The 18029-nt window shown below is 39.1% G+C and overlaps 2 protein-coding genes across 2 annotated transcripts in view; both read left to right on the plus strand.

The window, feature by feature from the left end:
* The window catches only part of adam9b (ADAM metallopeptidase domain 9b), a 41447-nt gene extending 25945 nt beyond the window's left edge, over positions 1–15502 (plus strand). The window contains exons 16-22 of the mRNA XM_079801146.1: positions 4526–4709; positions 6479–6565; positions 6710–6815; positions 6915–7056; positions 9530–9626; positions 9934–9980; positions 14844–15502. Coding sequence (XP_079657272.1) covers positions 4526–4709; positions 6479–6565; positions 6710–6815; positions 6915–7056; positions 9530–9626; positions 9934–9980; positions 14844–14901 — 721 coding nt within the window. The 3' untranslated portion in view covers positions 14902–15502. The remainder of the gene's footprint in view (positions 1–4525; positions 4710–6478; positions 6566–6709; positions 6816–6914; positions 7057–9529; positions 9627–9933; positions 9981–14843) is intronic.
* A 328-nt stretch (positions 15503–15830) lies between these two features.
* Positions 15831–18029, plus strand: part of get4 (guided entry of tail-anchored proteins factor 4) — a 34713-nt gene continuing 32514 nt past the window's right edge. The window contains exon 1 of the mRNA XM_079801491.1: positions 15831–16003. Within this exon, the coding sequence (XP_079657617.1) occupies positions 15861–16003 (143 nt within the window). The 5' untranslated portion in view covers positions 15831–15860. The remainder of the gene's footprint in view (positions 16004–18029) is intronic.

The raw sequence follows: 18029 nt of genomic DNA on the forward strand, positions 1-18029 counted from the left end.
TCTGCTTTGGTGGAAAAGGGGTACATGCGAAACAAAATGCTCTGGTCTGATGAAACAAAGATTGAACTCTTTGGCCCTGCTCTCAGTTACGGAGGCACTGAGACGGGCAAGAGCAGCCTCCAAATCCACAGTACTTATCTTACTGGATTTGTCTGCTGCTTTTGACACAGTTAATCACCAGATCCTCCTGTCAACTCTCATGAAGATGGGCATCTCAGGAACCGCTCTCCAGTGGTTCAAGTCTTACCTCTCAGGTAGGTCCTTCAGGGTGTCATGGAGTAGTGAAGTGTCTAAGTCACATCATCTAGCCACTGGTGTTCCCCAGGGCTCAGTGCTTGGACCACTTCTCTTCTCCATCTACATGTCATCATTGGGATTGGTCATTCAGAAGCATGGCTTTTCCTATCACTGCTATGCCGACGACACTCAACTCTACTTCTCATTTCAACCTGATGATCCATCGGTTGGTGTTCGTATCGCTGCCTGCCTAACAGACATTTCAGCATGGATGAAGGAACATCACCTGCAACTCAACCTTGCAAAGACAGAACTGCTTGTGGTCTCAGCCAAACCAGCACTGCATCACAATCTCTCCATTCAGCTAGGATCATCAACCATAACTCCGTCCAGGACAGCCAGGAACCTTGGGGTTGTGATTGATGATCAGCTAAAATTCACTGACCACATTACTGCAACAACCCGGTCCTGCAGATTTGCACTATTCAACATTAGGAAGATTAGACCCTTCCTATCAGATCATGCCACACAACTACTGGTACAAGCTCTTGTTCTCTCCAGACTGGACTACTGTAATGCTCTTCTAGCGGGCCTTCCGGCATGCACTATCAAACCCTTGCAACTGATCCAGAATGCAGCGGCGAGGTTGGTCTTTAGTGAGCCGAAGAGAGCACACGTCACGCCTCTCCTCATCAGTCTGCACTGGCTACCAATAGCCGCTCGCATTAAATTCAAGGCACTGGTGCTCGCCTTCAAAACATCCACTAGCTCTGCACCAACATACCTAAACTCGCTCGTTCAGACTTACACACCCTCCAGGAACTTGCGTTCTGCCAGTGAACGACGCCTCGTGGTGCCATACCAGAGAGGCATGAAATCGCTGTCATGGACCTTTTCCTGGGCTGTTCCCACCTGGTGGAATGACCTGCCTATCTCAATTCGTGCGGCCGAGTCTGTAGCCATTTTCAAAAAACGTCTAAAGACATATCTTTTCCAGCAACACCTGACCGATCGAGAATAGCACTTATCATTCTATTCATTGTCTGTCTGTCTAATTTATTTATTAAAAAAAAAAAAAAAACTGTTCTGTGCTAGATTAACTGAGAATTGTTACAGCACTTGCATATTGTTGATATTGTTGCCCTTAGACTGCTCTAGCTGCTTCTATTTCCCTCATTTGTAAGTCGCTTTGGATAAAAGCGTCTGCTAAATGACTAAATGTAATGTAATGTAAATGGAGGAAACCAGGCACCGCTCATCACCTGGCCAATACCATCCCTATAGTGAAGCATGGTGGTGGCAGCATCATGCTGTGGGGATGTTTTTATGGGGCAGGGACTGGGAGACTAGTCAGGATCGATGGAAAGATGAATGCAGCAATGTACAGGGACATTCTTGATGAAAACCTGCTCCAGAGCAGTCTGGACCTCAGACTGGGCGAAGGTTCATCTTCCAACAGGACAACGACCCTAAGCGCATAGCCAAGATAACAAAGGAGTGGCTACGGGACAACTCTGTAAATGTTCTTGAGTGGGCCAGCCAGAGCCCAGACTTGAACCTGATTGAACATCTCTGGAGAGATCTAAAAATGGCTGTGCACCGACACTCTCCATTCAACCTGATGGAGCTTGAGAGATTCATTCTGCAAAGAAGAATGGGAGAAACTGCCCAAAAATAAATGTGCCAAGCTTGTAGCATCATACTCAAAAAGACTTGAGGCTGTAATTGGTGCTAAAGATGCTTCAACAAAGTATTGAGCTATGAAGGAGTATTGAGCTTATATATATATATATATATATATATATATATTAGCGATGCCACAATTCTCAATATAATATTGAACCATTCGGTACGGCATTCACGGTTCAATACGCGCTTGTGAATTGCGGTTTTTCGGTTTCGCATTTAATTAATAATAATTTTTCTACAAATTCTATAATTTGCCTCCATCCCAATACTGAACAACGCGACATACATTCACATCACACGTTAGTGGTAGAGTTATACTCACGGAACACTTAAGTTATTCACAATCACGAAAGTTCATCATTTGCATGCGTTTTAAAGCCTTGCCGGTTTCATTCGCGTGCACGGTTTTAACATGCGCTTTTCAGAGCGCGCACACTAAAAGCCTGTCAAACACGTGAATACTGAACTAAGTAGTCGTCTTACTGCGTTAATACTGTCAAATACACACAAGGTTAACATAAACACAGTCAGTTATATCTAAAGTGAAAGTAAAATCGCAATCGTGTCTGTATATTAGATGTGTAGAGGTCTTAAACTGACAGCAGCGCAGCCAGTGAACACGCGATCCTTAAAGGGACAGTTCACCTATAAAATTATGTCATTATTTACTCACTCTAATATTGTTTCAAACCTGTATTCATTTCTCGATGACATAATTTTCAGTTTTGAGTGAAATATCCCTTTAATGTTAATACAACAACAAAAGAAAATCACTCACTGCTCTTGACTGAAAAACTAATACAGTAGCTAAGAATCAATGTATATTTTATAGTGAAGTCTATGTAGTGTTTTATTTTTACATTTATTCATTCAATTTCATACTTAAATACTGCTGTACAGCTCTGAGCTGCCAGTGTAAATCTTTATATATATTTATTTTATATTATCCAATACACTAGGAATGTGTACAAGGGTTTTTTTAAGTAAAGTTTTAAGTTTAAGTAAGGTTTTTCAATTATTTTAAGTAAAGAAAGAGTATTGCAATAAAAAAATTGTCATATATATATATATATATATATATATATATATATACACATACACATACATACATACATACATACATACATACATACATACATACATACATACATACATACATACATACATACATACATACATACATACATACATACATACATACATACATACATACATACATACATACATACATACATACATACATACATTTGTAAAGATTTCAAACAAACTTATTTCATGTTGTCATTATGGGGTATTGTTTGTAGAATTGAGGAAAAAAATATGATTTGAAATGTCGAAAAAGTGAAGCGATGTGAGTACTTTCCGGATGCACTGTAGCTTGCATATCGGAATTCTTGAACATTTAAATTCACACAGCTTTTTATATTGTAATAGTTTTAACCTCCACAAAATACCACCTTTGTTTGTATTTTTTTAATAATTTTTATATTACCAGTTATTAGGGTTAGGGGGGCAGGGGGGCAATCTCAGTGAATCCACATGATTCCTGAGTTCAATGAGATCATCTCCTGGATGAATGTGTTGCTCTGTGCATGATGGTCAGTTCAGCCTCACTGGAGATGCCTTGATTTTTTCATGTGCTGGGCTATATTCAGTTGCCCACTGTCAAATTCATGTAATTTTCACTGTGCTGTATGTAAAATTTGTGTTACCTTTGTCTTTATTTGATAAAGTGCTCACAAACCTGCCAGATTATGAGTCCCCTGTTGGTTACAGTACTTTATTTGAATTAATGTTTTCATTTTATAAAAACATTTTTAATCAGAATTTCTTTATTTGTGAAAAATATTGTAATATGATTACAGAATCAAGAAGAATCTCATAAACGCAGTCGGTTATGTCTTAAGTGAACGTAAACAGTTGAGAAAGAAATCGGATGTGTATCATTACGTATATTGCATTCGGTCTTAAAGTGACAGCAACTTATAAATACCTGCTGCTATCTGTCCTTAATGTTAATCAAACAACAAGCTTTAACAAATATTTAATCTATTTTTAATATATACAGTGTATTTACTATACACTATATTTCATTTGACAACACTATAGTGTTATTTTACGATTAGTCCTAATTGTTACATGTCTGTACCTGAATACACTACAGTTAGACATCACTTTATTTGTAACTTTGTTATATTGTATTTATCAATGTTTGTAATTAGTGTATTTGATTCTATACATTAAATAATTTCCACAATGTTAAAAGACCACGTATAGTCTGTCAACTTCTCAGTGAGTGTGAGGAAACAAAATATCTTTATCAGTATTTTTTCATATTTATTTTTTTAATATCTAATGGCATTTTTAATTATTATTTGCTTTTAATTAAAAACATCAGTGTTTTGATGAAATGTTTCTAGTAACTCTTTATAGTTATTTAGTTATTTTGTATTAATGATTGTGGAATTAGCATGGAAGAGATGTTTTGCATAATTTTGTTATTGTAAAATTACCCAGCTGTCTATTCCATCTGTTTTACATGTTGCTTTGTTCTTTGTTCAACTAAAGAGCAGTGTGAATTTATTTTGTATCCTTACAGAAACGCCATGTGTGGGAAAATCCAATGTGTATTCGACAGCAACCACCCACCGGGAGGATCGACGGTCAGTGTAGCAATAATAGAGGACGGCAAAATCACCTGCATGAATGCTGACTTCGGCCTGGGCACAGATGTGCCAGATCCAGCCTATGTCAAAACTAACACGGTTTGCGCTCCTGGAAAGGTTAGAATGGAGTCATTCATTGTGTAGGCTTATTGTGTAGGGCTGTAGGCTTTTAAAGGTATAGTTGACACGCAAATTAAAATTACCCCATGATTTACTCACCCTCAAGCCATCCTAGGTGTATATGACATACTTCTTTCAGACGACTACAATTGGAGTTATATAAAAATTTGTTGATTTAACGCATTCATTTGATTACGTAATTAGTTGCGATAAAAAATAACGCATTAAACTTATTTAAAAGTATTTAACGCACTTGCCTCGCCCCAGACGTACTTAGGTCATCTTACATTTCATACATTTGATTGATGAAGAATATGATGCAGGGCAACAACTGACTGTCTGATGAAGCCATTTTTACACTAGGCATGTTTGTTGTGGTCCGGGTCAGAGTGCGAATGCGCAATTGTTCCCTCCGGTGCTATGTGCGAATTCATATATACATGCATGCTCTCGCTCCTATCCAAGCTAAATCATCAACACTATCATCCCTTACATGTGTTTTATTGAACTAAATACATCACATACTTTTCTTGCGCACACAAGTCCGTGTTACATTCACATTTATGTGAATCGTAGCACTTTCAAGCGCAAGTTGCGCAACCGAACTCAGACCGCCTCCTTCAGGCGGAATGCTTAATTCAGTTCCCCTGAGCTCAGCTCACCTGGGTCCGCATGACAGCTTTCACATTACCAATTTTTCATGTGAACCATGCCCCGTTTCGAACTAAACTGCCAGTGTGAAAAACACCCTCACATTTACATGATATACAGTACAAGCAATATCACCGGAGTAACGAGTGCAATATCACACGAGTTGTTTTTTTTGTCCAGAATGACACGAGAAGAGTGCAAATGTTATATTGGTCTTGTACAAGTTTAATAAAATAGATCAGTAACTTAATATTGTGTTGTTTTAGGCTGAATGAATCGTTTTGGACGAACCGTTTGAACGAATTGAATGAATGAATGACTCAATGACTTACTCCATTAGACATTTATCGCCACCTATTGGCAGTTTTCTTATTTAGAGTATAATTCCATAAAAAAAAATCATATTTCCAAATTAATAAAAACAAACATTAAAGGTATAAATCACCCCAAAATATGTCTCTCTGAAGAAACGTTTTGTAATGTCTATTTGACTTTTTACATAATAATGACTTTAAATTATCTTTTAGGAGTAATTTCTCAGCCCAATTGGATGTGCTATTTAATTTGCGATTGATTAGAATAATTGCCACGACGTGTTATTAATTAGATTAAAAATTATAATTGGTTGACAGCCCAGTTACGTTTTTTTTTGTAAGTTGAATACGGAAGGCGGTCTGCTGGAAGCTAGATATTTTACTTTATAACGTGATAAATATGTATATTTTTCTTACAAAAAGCCATCGATTTGCTTCAGAAGGCCTTTATTAACCCTAGAGCCGTGTGGATTACTTTTATAATGGATGGATGCACTTTTTTGGTCTTCAAATTTTGGGCTGCTATTCACTGTCATTATAAAGCTTGGAAGAGTCAGGACATATTTCAATATAACTCCGATTGTGTTCGTCTGAAAGAAGAATGTCATATACACCTAGAATGGGGTAATTTTCATTTTTGGTTGAACTATCCCTTTAAAAGTCTACCTGTATTGGAACATTTCAAACATATTTTAATCATATAAAGAACCCATTTTAAACTGTGTCCTCCATAATTTGCACTGTTTGGAGTTGCTTTTAAACATGATGCTCTTATTTTAAAAAGTCCTGTATTTCTCTTAGGTGTGTCTGGACTTTACGTGTTTGAATTCTTCAGTTCTGGATAAGAGTCAGAAATGTGACGCCCAGAGAAACTGCTCCAGTAATGGAGTAAGTTACTAACTACCTTTTTTTTAATCCATGTTCTTGGTTAATGTGAATCAGTGCAAGTTCTGCTTACTTGTAAAGACCAATTTTCACTATACCAATTCATCAAGTCTCACCTTTTTTTAATATTGTGTGGTTGTCGCATAGGTGTGTAACGATCAATTCCATTGTCATTGTAATAATGGCTGGGCTCCACCCAACTGTGACAAATCTGGCAGGGGAGGAAGTGTCGACAGCGGCCCTGCACAGATCGGTAAGAGCACGCTCATACTGTCTCACTCTCTAAATAAACAAAACACACAGTGGCATGTTTTAATGGTTACTTCATATCTTTGAAACTCTTTCTTTTTAGATTACTCCCTGAGAGATGGACTCTTGATCTTCTTTCTTCTGGTGGTGCCAATTTTGGTGGTCGTAATAATCGCATTGCTCTACATATTCAGAAGAGAGAGTCTCAACCGCTGTATCAAGGGTTGTCCATCCAGACCACAAAGGTCCATCAATTATTTATGCACTTATGCCACGATTTTCGCTGTTCTTCTCACACGACACGACTGTAAGGGGCACCATTTAGTTTCTGTTGTGTGCACATTACACAACGGATTGGAGTCAGGGCGTCACACATTACACAGCATTTCAATAGGAAGAATCGCCGACAACTCTGTCTGGTCTACAAACTACGTTTCACAACCTAGCACACGAGAACTAGTGATACAAGAAATAAATTAAAGGGTTCAGCCAAAAATGAAAATTCTGTCATTAATTATTCACCGTCATGTCGCCATACAACACTGTCACACTGTCATGACAAAAACAGATTAAAAAAAAATCAGATTTGGGCCACATTTACCTGCAGTCTGAAAGTAGCCTGAGTCTTAGACAGGTCCAGATATTCAGATATATCACAGGCATCATTGGTGACACATCAGCGCTTCTCTCAGATCACGTCTTTGATAATACACGCTATGCGATTGCCACTCACATGAATGATCAACGATTTGCTTCCTATTTCGGGCATTTGTCTGCGATTTCCCCGAAAATCAGGGCTAAAATCGTGCAGTGTGTACCAGGCATTATGCCATTTCTTTTTATGCCACTTCAATCTTGGAACTATTCTAACGTTTTGAAGTGCAAGTGCACTAAGGGGCGTGTCCTAATCCATTTTTGCAAGTTTAATGACAAGAAAGGTGGTCGGTGCACCTGGCGCATGTTCTCTAAAAGGGTTGTCTCTTTTCTCTTAATGAGTAATAGGTGTTTTGGGCGTGATGTGCAATGAACGGAGTCTCATCCAGTTGGGCTTTCACCATGGCAGATTCGCTATTTACATGGCGTAATTTTGGAGTGGAAAGACTGAACGCTTCTCCAGAGAGGAATCCTTTTATTTTTAATATTTAAAAATGTTTGTGTTCTTCTGCGTGTCCCTGTGTGTGTGTAATAAGCAGAGTGTACCCGCCTATAGGTGCTCTTTAAATAACAAAAAAAAAATTGCGGACCAGCACGCCCATGGGCGCACAAATTTGCTATTTAGCAGCTTTGCACCGAGTGTATGATATGGCCCTTTTTCTTATGTTCAATCTTGGATGTTGTAATATTCCATAATTTATTTGAGGATATAATTGAGGAAGTTTTAAATGAAGACATAGAGGGTAAATCACTAAGAATGCATTACGCATACTTACATTTTTTGCATTATTTTCATTGTTTTTGCACATAACTCACAAAAGGAATGAGAACTTAACGGCACAAACACGGCCACAAAATACTGCTGAATCAATTGCACCTTATGTACAGAATGTGCCCACAATAGCTGAAAGGCAAAATGTTCAGACTAGCCCCAAAAATTCTGCTGCTGTGATGACTAGAAAACATATACATCCCTTTTAAATATAATCTACTTTTACCATTACTTTATGTGGGAAGGATAAAAATGTCATGCTAATTGTGACGTTGATGTTTGGGAATTCAGCACATTCCATAATGAGAATCAGAATAGAAAGGAGGCATGTATGAGATGACTTCATTTGACGGACTGACTTCGTTTAAAAACACGCAGCACATAGTTCCTGGTTGAGTTGGATTGCAAATGGCATTTAAAGGGTTAGTTCACCCAAAAATGAAAATTCTGTCATTAATTACTTACCCTCATGTCGTTCGACACCCGTCAGACCTCCGTTCATCTTCGGAACAGAAATGAAGATATTTTAGTTGAAATCTGATGGCTCTGAAAGGCCTCCATTGGCTCAATGTCACGTTACACTCTCAAGACCCTTAAAAGGTACTAAAGACGTCGTTACAAAGTCCATCTCCCTACAGTGGTTCTAAAATAACTTTATGAATCGGCGACAATAGTTTTTGTGCGCAAAAAAACCCCTAAATAACGACTTATATAGTGAAGCTTCGAAGCGTTATGAATCAGCGAGTCGAATCGGCGGTTTGACACGCGATCCGAATCATCATTCGGCTCACTGATTCATAACGCTTCGAAGCTTCATGAGGCCATGTTTTGAAATCGTCATCACTATATAAGTCCTTATTTAGGGGTTTTTTTGCGCACAAAAACTATTGTCGCCGATTCATAAAGTTATTTTAGAACCACTGTAGGGAGATGGACTTTGTAACGACGTCTTTAGTACCTTTTAAGGGTCTTGAGAGTGTAACGTGACATTTAGAGCCTTTCAGAGCCATCAGATTTCAACTAAAATATCTTCATTTCTGTTCCGAAGATGAACGGAGGTCTGACGGGTGTCGAACGACATGAGGGTAAGTAATTAATGACAGAATTTTCATTTTTGGGTGAACTAACCCTTTAAAAAAAGATGCAGGTTTAAAATATTGCAATGCAACTGATTAGTGAATTCACCCAGGGACGGAAAGCCCATGTCAGCAAACACAAAATCAAAAATGTTTGAACATTTTTGTGAAATCTTCTGACATTTGATATTTTGTTTCATATTTTTTTTACAACAGGTCAACTAATGCAGCAAATGGTCCTTCGAATGCCCAGTCGAACGTGGGGGCAAACGGCAATGCAACAAGAGTGGCTACTCCACAGACAATGACAGAGGTTCAATCAGCAAACCACTCACACTTTTCTGCCATAATGATGAAAAATGTGTTAACCCTATAGAAATAGGGCTACAAATACACTGATACACATGAGCTCTTCTTAGAGACAGACTGAAATGATTGATTACATTATGCCGTGCTTTCATTTCCACAATTCCACTGTGTCCCGACAAAGCACACAAGTTACTCTAATGAACCACCCTCACTAAATAAAACTTAATTTGCCATAAAAAATGGTTAATAGTAAGTAAACTTCTGCGAGGCATCTTTATAATAACTTTGCTCACTTCATTTGTTTCTTTCAGCCAACTAGACCAGCACATCCAGGGAATACCTCAGTAGCTCAATCAAGGTAATGTCAGTAGAAATATCAAACCCAACCTGTTTTTTGTGCTCTTAATTGATTTATTGGTGGTGTTTGCTAAGGCAAGCGACAGACCCGTAACATTAAAAATCTGTGAATATGAATATGTTAGCTTTAGGCCGCGTGTCCACCAAAGCGTTTTAGCCGGCTGAAAACGCTAGGCGCTCTGCTGAAAACGTCTCGCTGTGGGCACTTAAGAGCCTTTTGGCAGCGCAGCGTTTTTTTCAGTTGAGATTCTTTGCTTGTTATGATACGGAATATCCTTGGAAGTGTTACTAGTATCTCATTTCACAGATCGTTTCTGTATTGATTCTAAATAAAAATGCTGATACAATGTAAAGTATTTGCTCTGGCTCGTTTTAAAGTAATTTGTTCCGTTATTATACTGTTATACTATTGTTGTCATCTGTTGATGTTGTACAGTACAAGCAGAATGTGGTGCTTGGTCTGTGTTGTATTTGTCCCGCCCCTCCTCCACTGTGATTGGACGGTTGGGTGAAAAGTGACAGCGATGAGCGCTGCGCTTTACTCAAAGTTGAACATTCTTCAACTCTCAGCGACCAGTGAAATACTCGCTCAGCGCCTCTTTACGCTCATGCCGTTATAAAAACGCGGCGCTCCCATTGAAAACAATTGAATACGCCAGCCAGCTGCGTGAAAAACCGCTTTGGCGGATACGTGGCCTTAAGGTCCTGACATACTCACGGCAAAGTTCTATTTTGTTATTTGCTTAGCGGTAAAATTAAGTTTGAAATACGTGAGCAGTGAAATACTGTTAGTGAACATGATGCCGCCCACACTGCTGAGAACGGCGTTTAGATGAATATGTAAATATGTGCTGCGTGCTTTCCTCTCAATAACAAAATAAACACAAAAGCAAGCATTTTTTTAAATAAAGCATAAGAAAAGCATCTGATCATAGCAACGTGGATATGTTTGAACAAGCTCTGCAATTCGGCACTCCAGTAAAGTCTCGTCACGTTTATTTGTATAGCACTTTATACAATAAATTGCGTAAAATCAAGCAGCTTTACTGGCAGGGCCGCCCCTAGCATTTGCGGGGCCCTAAGCAGATTTCCAAAAAGGGCCCCCACTACCTACAGTTTCACCTAACCACCCCCAACCCATTCCAACACACACATCCTACGCTGACACCTTATTGTTAAGTTTGACTAAATTGTCTTAATAATATGAAGATATCTTTACTTATGCAAACTTTTAAAAAATTTGAAGATTTTAACGATTCCTTTTAGATAAATGTGTCAACATTTAGTGAATGAATGCTTTAATAAAGCAAAAACACCTGCCAATGGGTTATTAAAATTACAATAGAGAATAGTATATTAATAATAATTATAATAATAGAGAATAAATACTGTTCTGAGCTGGCATGTTTTTGTCAAGATTAAAATGCAAGTGTAAATACATGTTTGAAATATATTTAAGTAGGCCTATTTAAATATTTGGAGTTGTTTGATAAACACTAATTAAGCGAATACACAAATCTGAATGGCTGTTTGAAAACGTAAATACTGTTTGCCTTCCTTCCTCTCTGCTACAAGCAGAAACTGAAAGTCCCACTTGCGGAGCGCTGCTTTGTGTACAGGGGTAACCATGGTAACCACCGTATTCTGCTGTTCCATAAGCGCCACCTCCTGCCAGAGAGTGAACTTGTATTTTTATTCAGCCCGTCTGCTGCTTGTACAGATGATCAATGAGAAAACCAGATCGAATTTACACGCAGGAAACACACAGTATTGTAGAATTGCACTGGTAGATGGAAAATAAGCTAATATGCATTCTAAAAATCTAAACAACTTGGATATTTAGGTGTCTAGAATTATTAACGTATTTTGAAGTGCCCACGATATAAAATGTCATGCACGACACTGACACCGTGGCACATCGTCTTCAAAGCGCTCGTGAATGCCGAATTAAACCAATAAGACATGATGCAGCAACCGCTATTTAACAATATCTTTTTAAAATGTAACTCTTATCTTGTTCACTTTTTCCCCATTTTCCTCTTCTCTGCACCAGATTGATAGTGTCGCCGCCTCTTCTTTTTTAAACATCAACGTACACGACTGGCACAAGCAAACTTTATCAAACGTATTACCACCATAGACCGTAAAAAAATATGGACGACGCGACTTCATTGACTTCCGCTGACCAGAGTTGAAGCTTTCGTAGGCCCGCACACGGCGCTGACATCTTGGGACCGAGTCTGCGCAGTAGCGATCTCGGGACCGGAGTTGTGCAGTAGAGAGCAGGAAGTAGAGGCGCGATTATCAAAAGCCCGTCCACACTCTCACAGATGTAGAACAATTCATTATGTTGGTGTGAAATAAACAGTTATAGAAATGTAGAAATTAAAGCTAAAGCTCAAATCTCCTCCCAAAAATCCAGAGAAAAGTCTGTTAGTGCCTTAGTGACAACTTCCCTCAGAGAAGCCGTCTATCTCAGCTGTCAATCATGATGTCACCCCCCCCCCCCCGTTTTTTATAGTATCAAATAACTAACTAAAACTAAACTTATTTAAAAAATAAACACTTGAAATTAAATCATCGTGATTAAAAACTGCCTAAAATGACAGAAACCATCTTTAGGAAACAATTATTTGAAGTGTAATTGAATTGTTTAGTTTGTCTCGCGTCCATTATAATACATGGAGAGGTGGGGTTTATGAGCTATACTGGGACCAACCACCAGGGGGCGATCGAGGCGCGGAAGCTTCAGTTTCTGAGGAGTGCTGCAGGCTTGATTACCACGCATTGCTGTCTTAAGCCCCATTCACACCGCCAGCGATGATGTCGCCAGCGCCAGAGATTCATGTCGATAGTGGGAGTTCCCACTACGGGTTGCCTATAAACGTCATTAGCAGATCACCCTCGTCCTTCCATGCATCATTTTTTTTTTTAAATGTGTCTCTGTATGTACACAGAGACATATGGTAAAGAACAGGGAAATTGCTAACAGCTAAAATCAACATCTCATCCATCTTAACACGACACCGCAGTATCAGTACAGCAGACGGATCACGTGCACTCCACTGACTTCACTCCTATAGGTTGTCGCTCGCGAAAATCGCTTCTCATTTGCATAAAGTTGAAATTTCTGAACTTTTGTCGCTTGTCTCGTGTCGCTTGACACGCCCACATTCTGTCGCCAACGGTCACTGTCGCTCGTGTCGCCGGAAGTCGCCAGCGCTCCATTGAAATGAATGGGATCGTGTCGCTTTGTCGCTGCGTGTCGCTGGCGGTGTGAACGGGGCTTTAACGCCTGGCGTGGGGCCCCCTGGTGGCCACGGGGGCCCTATGCAACTGCTTATATCATTTATTAGGGAGGGCCGGCACTATTTACTATATTAAACATGAAAAACTGCGTCTCGTTTCAACAGAAGTCCAACTTCATTTTCTACTATAAAGCAGCTCTCCAGTGTGTTCATGTTTTCACTCGCGGAAGCCTGACCTTGACGGACTGAACAGGAGAAATGAAGCGGAAAAGAATTCCACGTGAAAGAAGGCGGAGCCTCCGTGCGCACCTACCTATTATGTAATCGCCACAGTCCAATGGTAGTACAAAGATGTTTACCAGCAATAGCAAACTTTTCCGGAAAGTTCACTTTGGCAATCTGTTTCAAACTCCAAATGAAGTTAGTTTTGGCATGATTTTGTTCGAAAAACATCACATCAGTTCGTTCTTCGATTTTGCATGTATATCTGGGCCTTTAAGGTTATCTATAAGCTAGTGTGTGCCAAAACAATGACAAAATTCAGATTTAGACAATATAAGCATTTGAAACTTCCGCCAATATGGATCAACAATTTTGATGACATAATTTCATTTCAGCTTCTCATCAGATTTTCTGTCCAATCACATGCGCTCTATCGGAAGCTTCCCGGCCCTACACTATAGTCACTGAAGTTGCGGCTATAATCGGTCGCTTGTTCACAATTATTATTTTCTATATGGTAAATGGCACATAGTGCACTATATAGGGTATAGGGAATGTTCACAGTATGAATAAAAGCAGTCAAATGCAGATCTGGCAGCCTGGAATTTAAATCGAAAAATCTGTTGTTGTTGTTTTTTTGTTTGTTTTTTTAAGTAGTGAAAGACACTAAATATAAAGTGGGTCTAAAAATGTGAATGGTGAGACATAGGCTGCATCCAAAATCATATACTCTATTGAGTAGGTACTTATTTTGAATAAGTAATTACTTCCCGACAGCTAAAAATTATGTTTTATATGGTATGAGTGTGTGTAGTATGAATGTAATCTGGACAAACTACATTCGCCATATTGTCATTATCATGTGACATTCCAGCGTCAGTTGCGTCGCTTCACTGTCATTCACAAATCTTTTTGCCATGGCCTCATGGGATAGTAAAGTGCCCATTGTATGCACACTTCAGAATCTCACCGGAAGAATTAGGTTATCCGGGATCTTTTTGCCTACGCTTTTATGAGTACTATGAATTCGGACATACTACTTTTGTCACATACTGTTTTTCGCTTACTATATAGTAGGGAAGTATGCTTTTTCAGATGCAGCCATAATGTATCTAGCCTTACTCAGAATATCAAAGACTTGGGCCAAGCAACCAATCAAAACACACTAGAAACATGCTTAAAAACATTCAGAATATCCTTAGCAATCAATAGCAACACCCTTGCTTTGCACTAGCAAACACCATTTACTTGAAACGATGTGGAAAAATCTAGTTCAATTCAATTAATTCAATTTGAAAACTTCTTTCCTATTAATAATCTTTCTCTCTTTTATTGAATTTGAGTGCAACAATATTTGAAATTATCATCACCTGACCTGCTTTTCAACCTTACAGACAAGGGCCAGGAGTCCCCAAACCCATCCCACCCAGACAGGCCCAAGTACCAGTATAAAGGCATGATGTTGGACAGTTGTTTTTTTTGTATTGTATTGTAAGAGATATTTTAACTTGTCCCACTTTTCCAAAGAAGTTGTCAGCAGTAAACCTCAAATTGCTCTGAATTGTTGTCACCTTTTCTAGAATTTTAAATGGATGAAGGACCAATGCTGTTCTGAACTGGTCAGGAAAAAGTATTTGCTGCTTATTGTAATTTAAAACAAATGTTTACAGAGATTTATAATTATTTTCCTACATTGAGCGATGACAGTATGAACACACCATGACTGTTGTTAATGTTTATTGCCTTTGGGGAGAGAATTCTTCTCCCCTACATTTAAGATGCACTGTAATCATGTGAGTTCAGTTTAGGGAATCATCAGGACAGCAACCTAGAAACATGTTAGACATTTTGCCTATTTAGTAATATTCAGAATTAAGAATCTTTCTGATCTTTTTTTTTTTAAATAATGTAATGTTCTGTTAGGTTAGCTATTTAATACAATTGTTTTGATCTAAATTGTAACATTTGTCATTTTAACCACAATATATGTATTTTATATGTCCCATAAATGTCAAAATGAGAATAATAAAGGATATTCTGTATTTAAACTGTTAATCTCTTGCCGTGGTCTATTATGATTACTGAGAATAACTTTGCTACATTTATTACAATTTACTTTAATATCTACTTGGTGGTACTTGTTTACTTTTTATGTATTGATTGACTGATTGATGCAGTAGATATGTAATACTGTACATTTCGGCCATTATTATTGACCACCTTTTATATTTAATTTTTTATGCGTGTTCTTCCATTTTGCCAAAAGCATATTTTCTTTTCTTGTGATGATTCTAAAACGAGAACAAATATATAAGAAATGTATTTCCGTCCGTCTGTGGATGCCATATATGTCAGTGTGAGTACGGCAAGTCTAAAGGCTCAGTAATCGCGTTTGGTTGGTCGGAGCAGTCATGTCGGAGCAGGAGTCTCTGAAGAGCTCCAGCAGCGCGAGGAACCGCGGAGGAGTACAGCGAGTGGAGGGCAAACTGAGAGCCAGTGTGGAGAGAGGAGATTATTATGAGGCCCATCAGATGTACCGCACATTATTCTTCAGGTAAGCTTTATCGCTAATTGCCAGAGTAAAAATGACTGGTCCAGGCCCAGTCGCTTCCAGATCTTTCTTGTTGTCAACCGAATACGCTCATCGGTTGCGCTGATTGGCCAGCTGCTCGGCATGTCTCGCCCTTTGGGTCATATCTTATTTCTGATTGGCTGTTTTCTACGTCATTCATGACAAAATGTCAGCGTGAGCCTGTTTAGCTACATGCTAATCTGAAGAACAATATTGATTAACAATTGCACCAGCTGAGAAAATATATCAATTATACTATAATATAATAACACTTCACCTAAAATCATTGTTATATTATATGCCAATCAGATTGACCACGACATTTCTTTGAATGTAAGCAGAATTGTGAAATTTCAGTTTAAAGTCTCTGTCTATAATCATCAGCTAAATTCAGACCAATGTGATAAAGACATTATTATAAAGAAATAATGTCTTAAAATATTGTCTGTCATTCATTCTTCCCTTTGTTGACCTGCTGTCTATTGAGCTGCCTACCTAGGCAGCATTTTGGTCATCAAAACCTAGCAAGCTACCTAAATGGCATTTTTGGCCATCGTGGTCTCAACCTAGTGTGCTACCTATTTAGGCAAAGTGGCCTGCCAAGATGTCATTTATAGGCATTGAATTTGAAGATCCTTCTATTTTGTGCCCAAACGTCATCTACTCACTATTGAGAGACAAGCAACATCAGTATGAAAGATTGGATGGATCGGATAATAAAGTAGAAATGTCAGGGTGACACAACTGTACTGACAGCATTATGAAGAAAAAAAGCCTCATTAAAAGAAAAAAAGTTTGGCATAATTTTATATTTCTTATGGGGGGGGGGGGGGTAAAATCTTATTACTATCTAATATTAAGTTGCAACCTACAGGGGTCGGACAGTTAAATTGAAACACTAGCCAATGTAGTGTTGGAGGATTCATTCCTGTATATACTATATTGCCAAAAGTATTGGGATCACCCCTTCAAAATTCAGGTTTTCCAATCACTTCCAAGGCCAGAGGTGTATAAAACCAAGCACCTAGGCATGCAGACTGTTTCTACAAACATTTGTGAAAAGAATGTGTCGCTCTCAGAAGCTCAGTGAATTCAAGCATGATACCGTGATAGGTTGCCACCTGTGCAATAAGTCCATTTGTGAATTTCCTCACGACTAAATATTCCACAGTCAACTGTTAGTGGTATTATTATAACAAAGTGGAAACAATTGGGAACAGCAGCAACTCAGCCACGAAGTAAAATCACAGAGCGGGGTCAACGCATGCTGAGGCGCACAGTGCGCAGAAGTCGCTAACTTTCTGCAGAGTCAATAGCTACAGACCTCCAAACTTCGTGTGGCCTTCAGATTAGCTCAAGAACAGTGCGTAGAGAGCTTCATAGAATTGGTTTCCATGGCCAAGCAGCTGCATCCAAGCCTTACATCACCAAGTGCAATGCAAAGTGTCGGATGCAGTGGTGTAAAGCACGCCGCCACTGGATTCTAGAGCAGTGGAGACGTGTTCTCTGGAGTGACGAATCACGCTTCTCTGTCTGGCAATCCGATGGACGAGTCTGGGTTTGGCGGTTGCCTGGAGAATGGTACTTGCCTGACTGCGTTGTGCCACGTCTAAAGTTTGGTGGAGGGGGGATTATGGGGCGTTGTTTTCAGGGGTTGGACTTGGCCCCTTAGTTCCAGTGAAAGGAACTCTTAATGCTTCAGCATGCCAAGACATTTTGGACAATTTCATGCTCCCAACTTTGTGGGAACAGTTTGGGGATGGTCCCTTCCTGTTTCAACAGGACTGTGCACTAGTGCACAAAGCAAGGTCCATAAAGACATGGATGAGCGAGTTTGGTGTGGAGGAACTTGACTGACCTGCACAGAGTCCTGACCTCAACCGAATCAACTGAATTTGAGCAGAAACTGTGAGCCAGGCCTTCTTGTCCAACATCAGTGCCTGACCTCACAAATGCTCTTCTAGAAGAATGGTCAAAAATTCCCATAAACACACTCATAAACACATTC

Source organism: Gobio gobio (assembly GCF_949357685.1).
Source record: "Gobio gobio genome assembly, chromosome: 20".
Taxonomy (NCBI): domain Eukaryota; kingdom Metazoa; phylum Chordata; class Actinopteri; order Cypriniformes; family Gobionidae; genus Gobio; species Gobio gobio.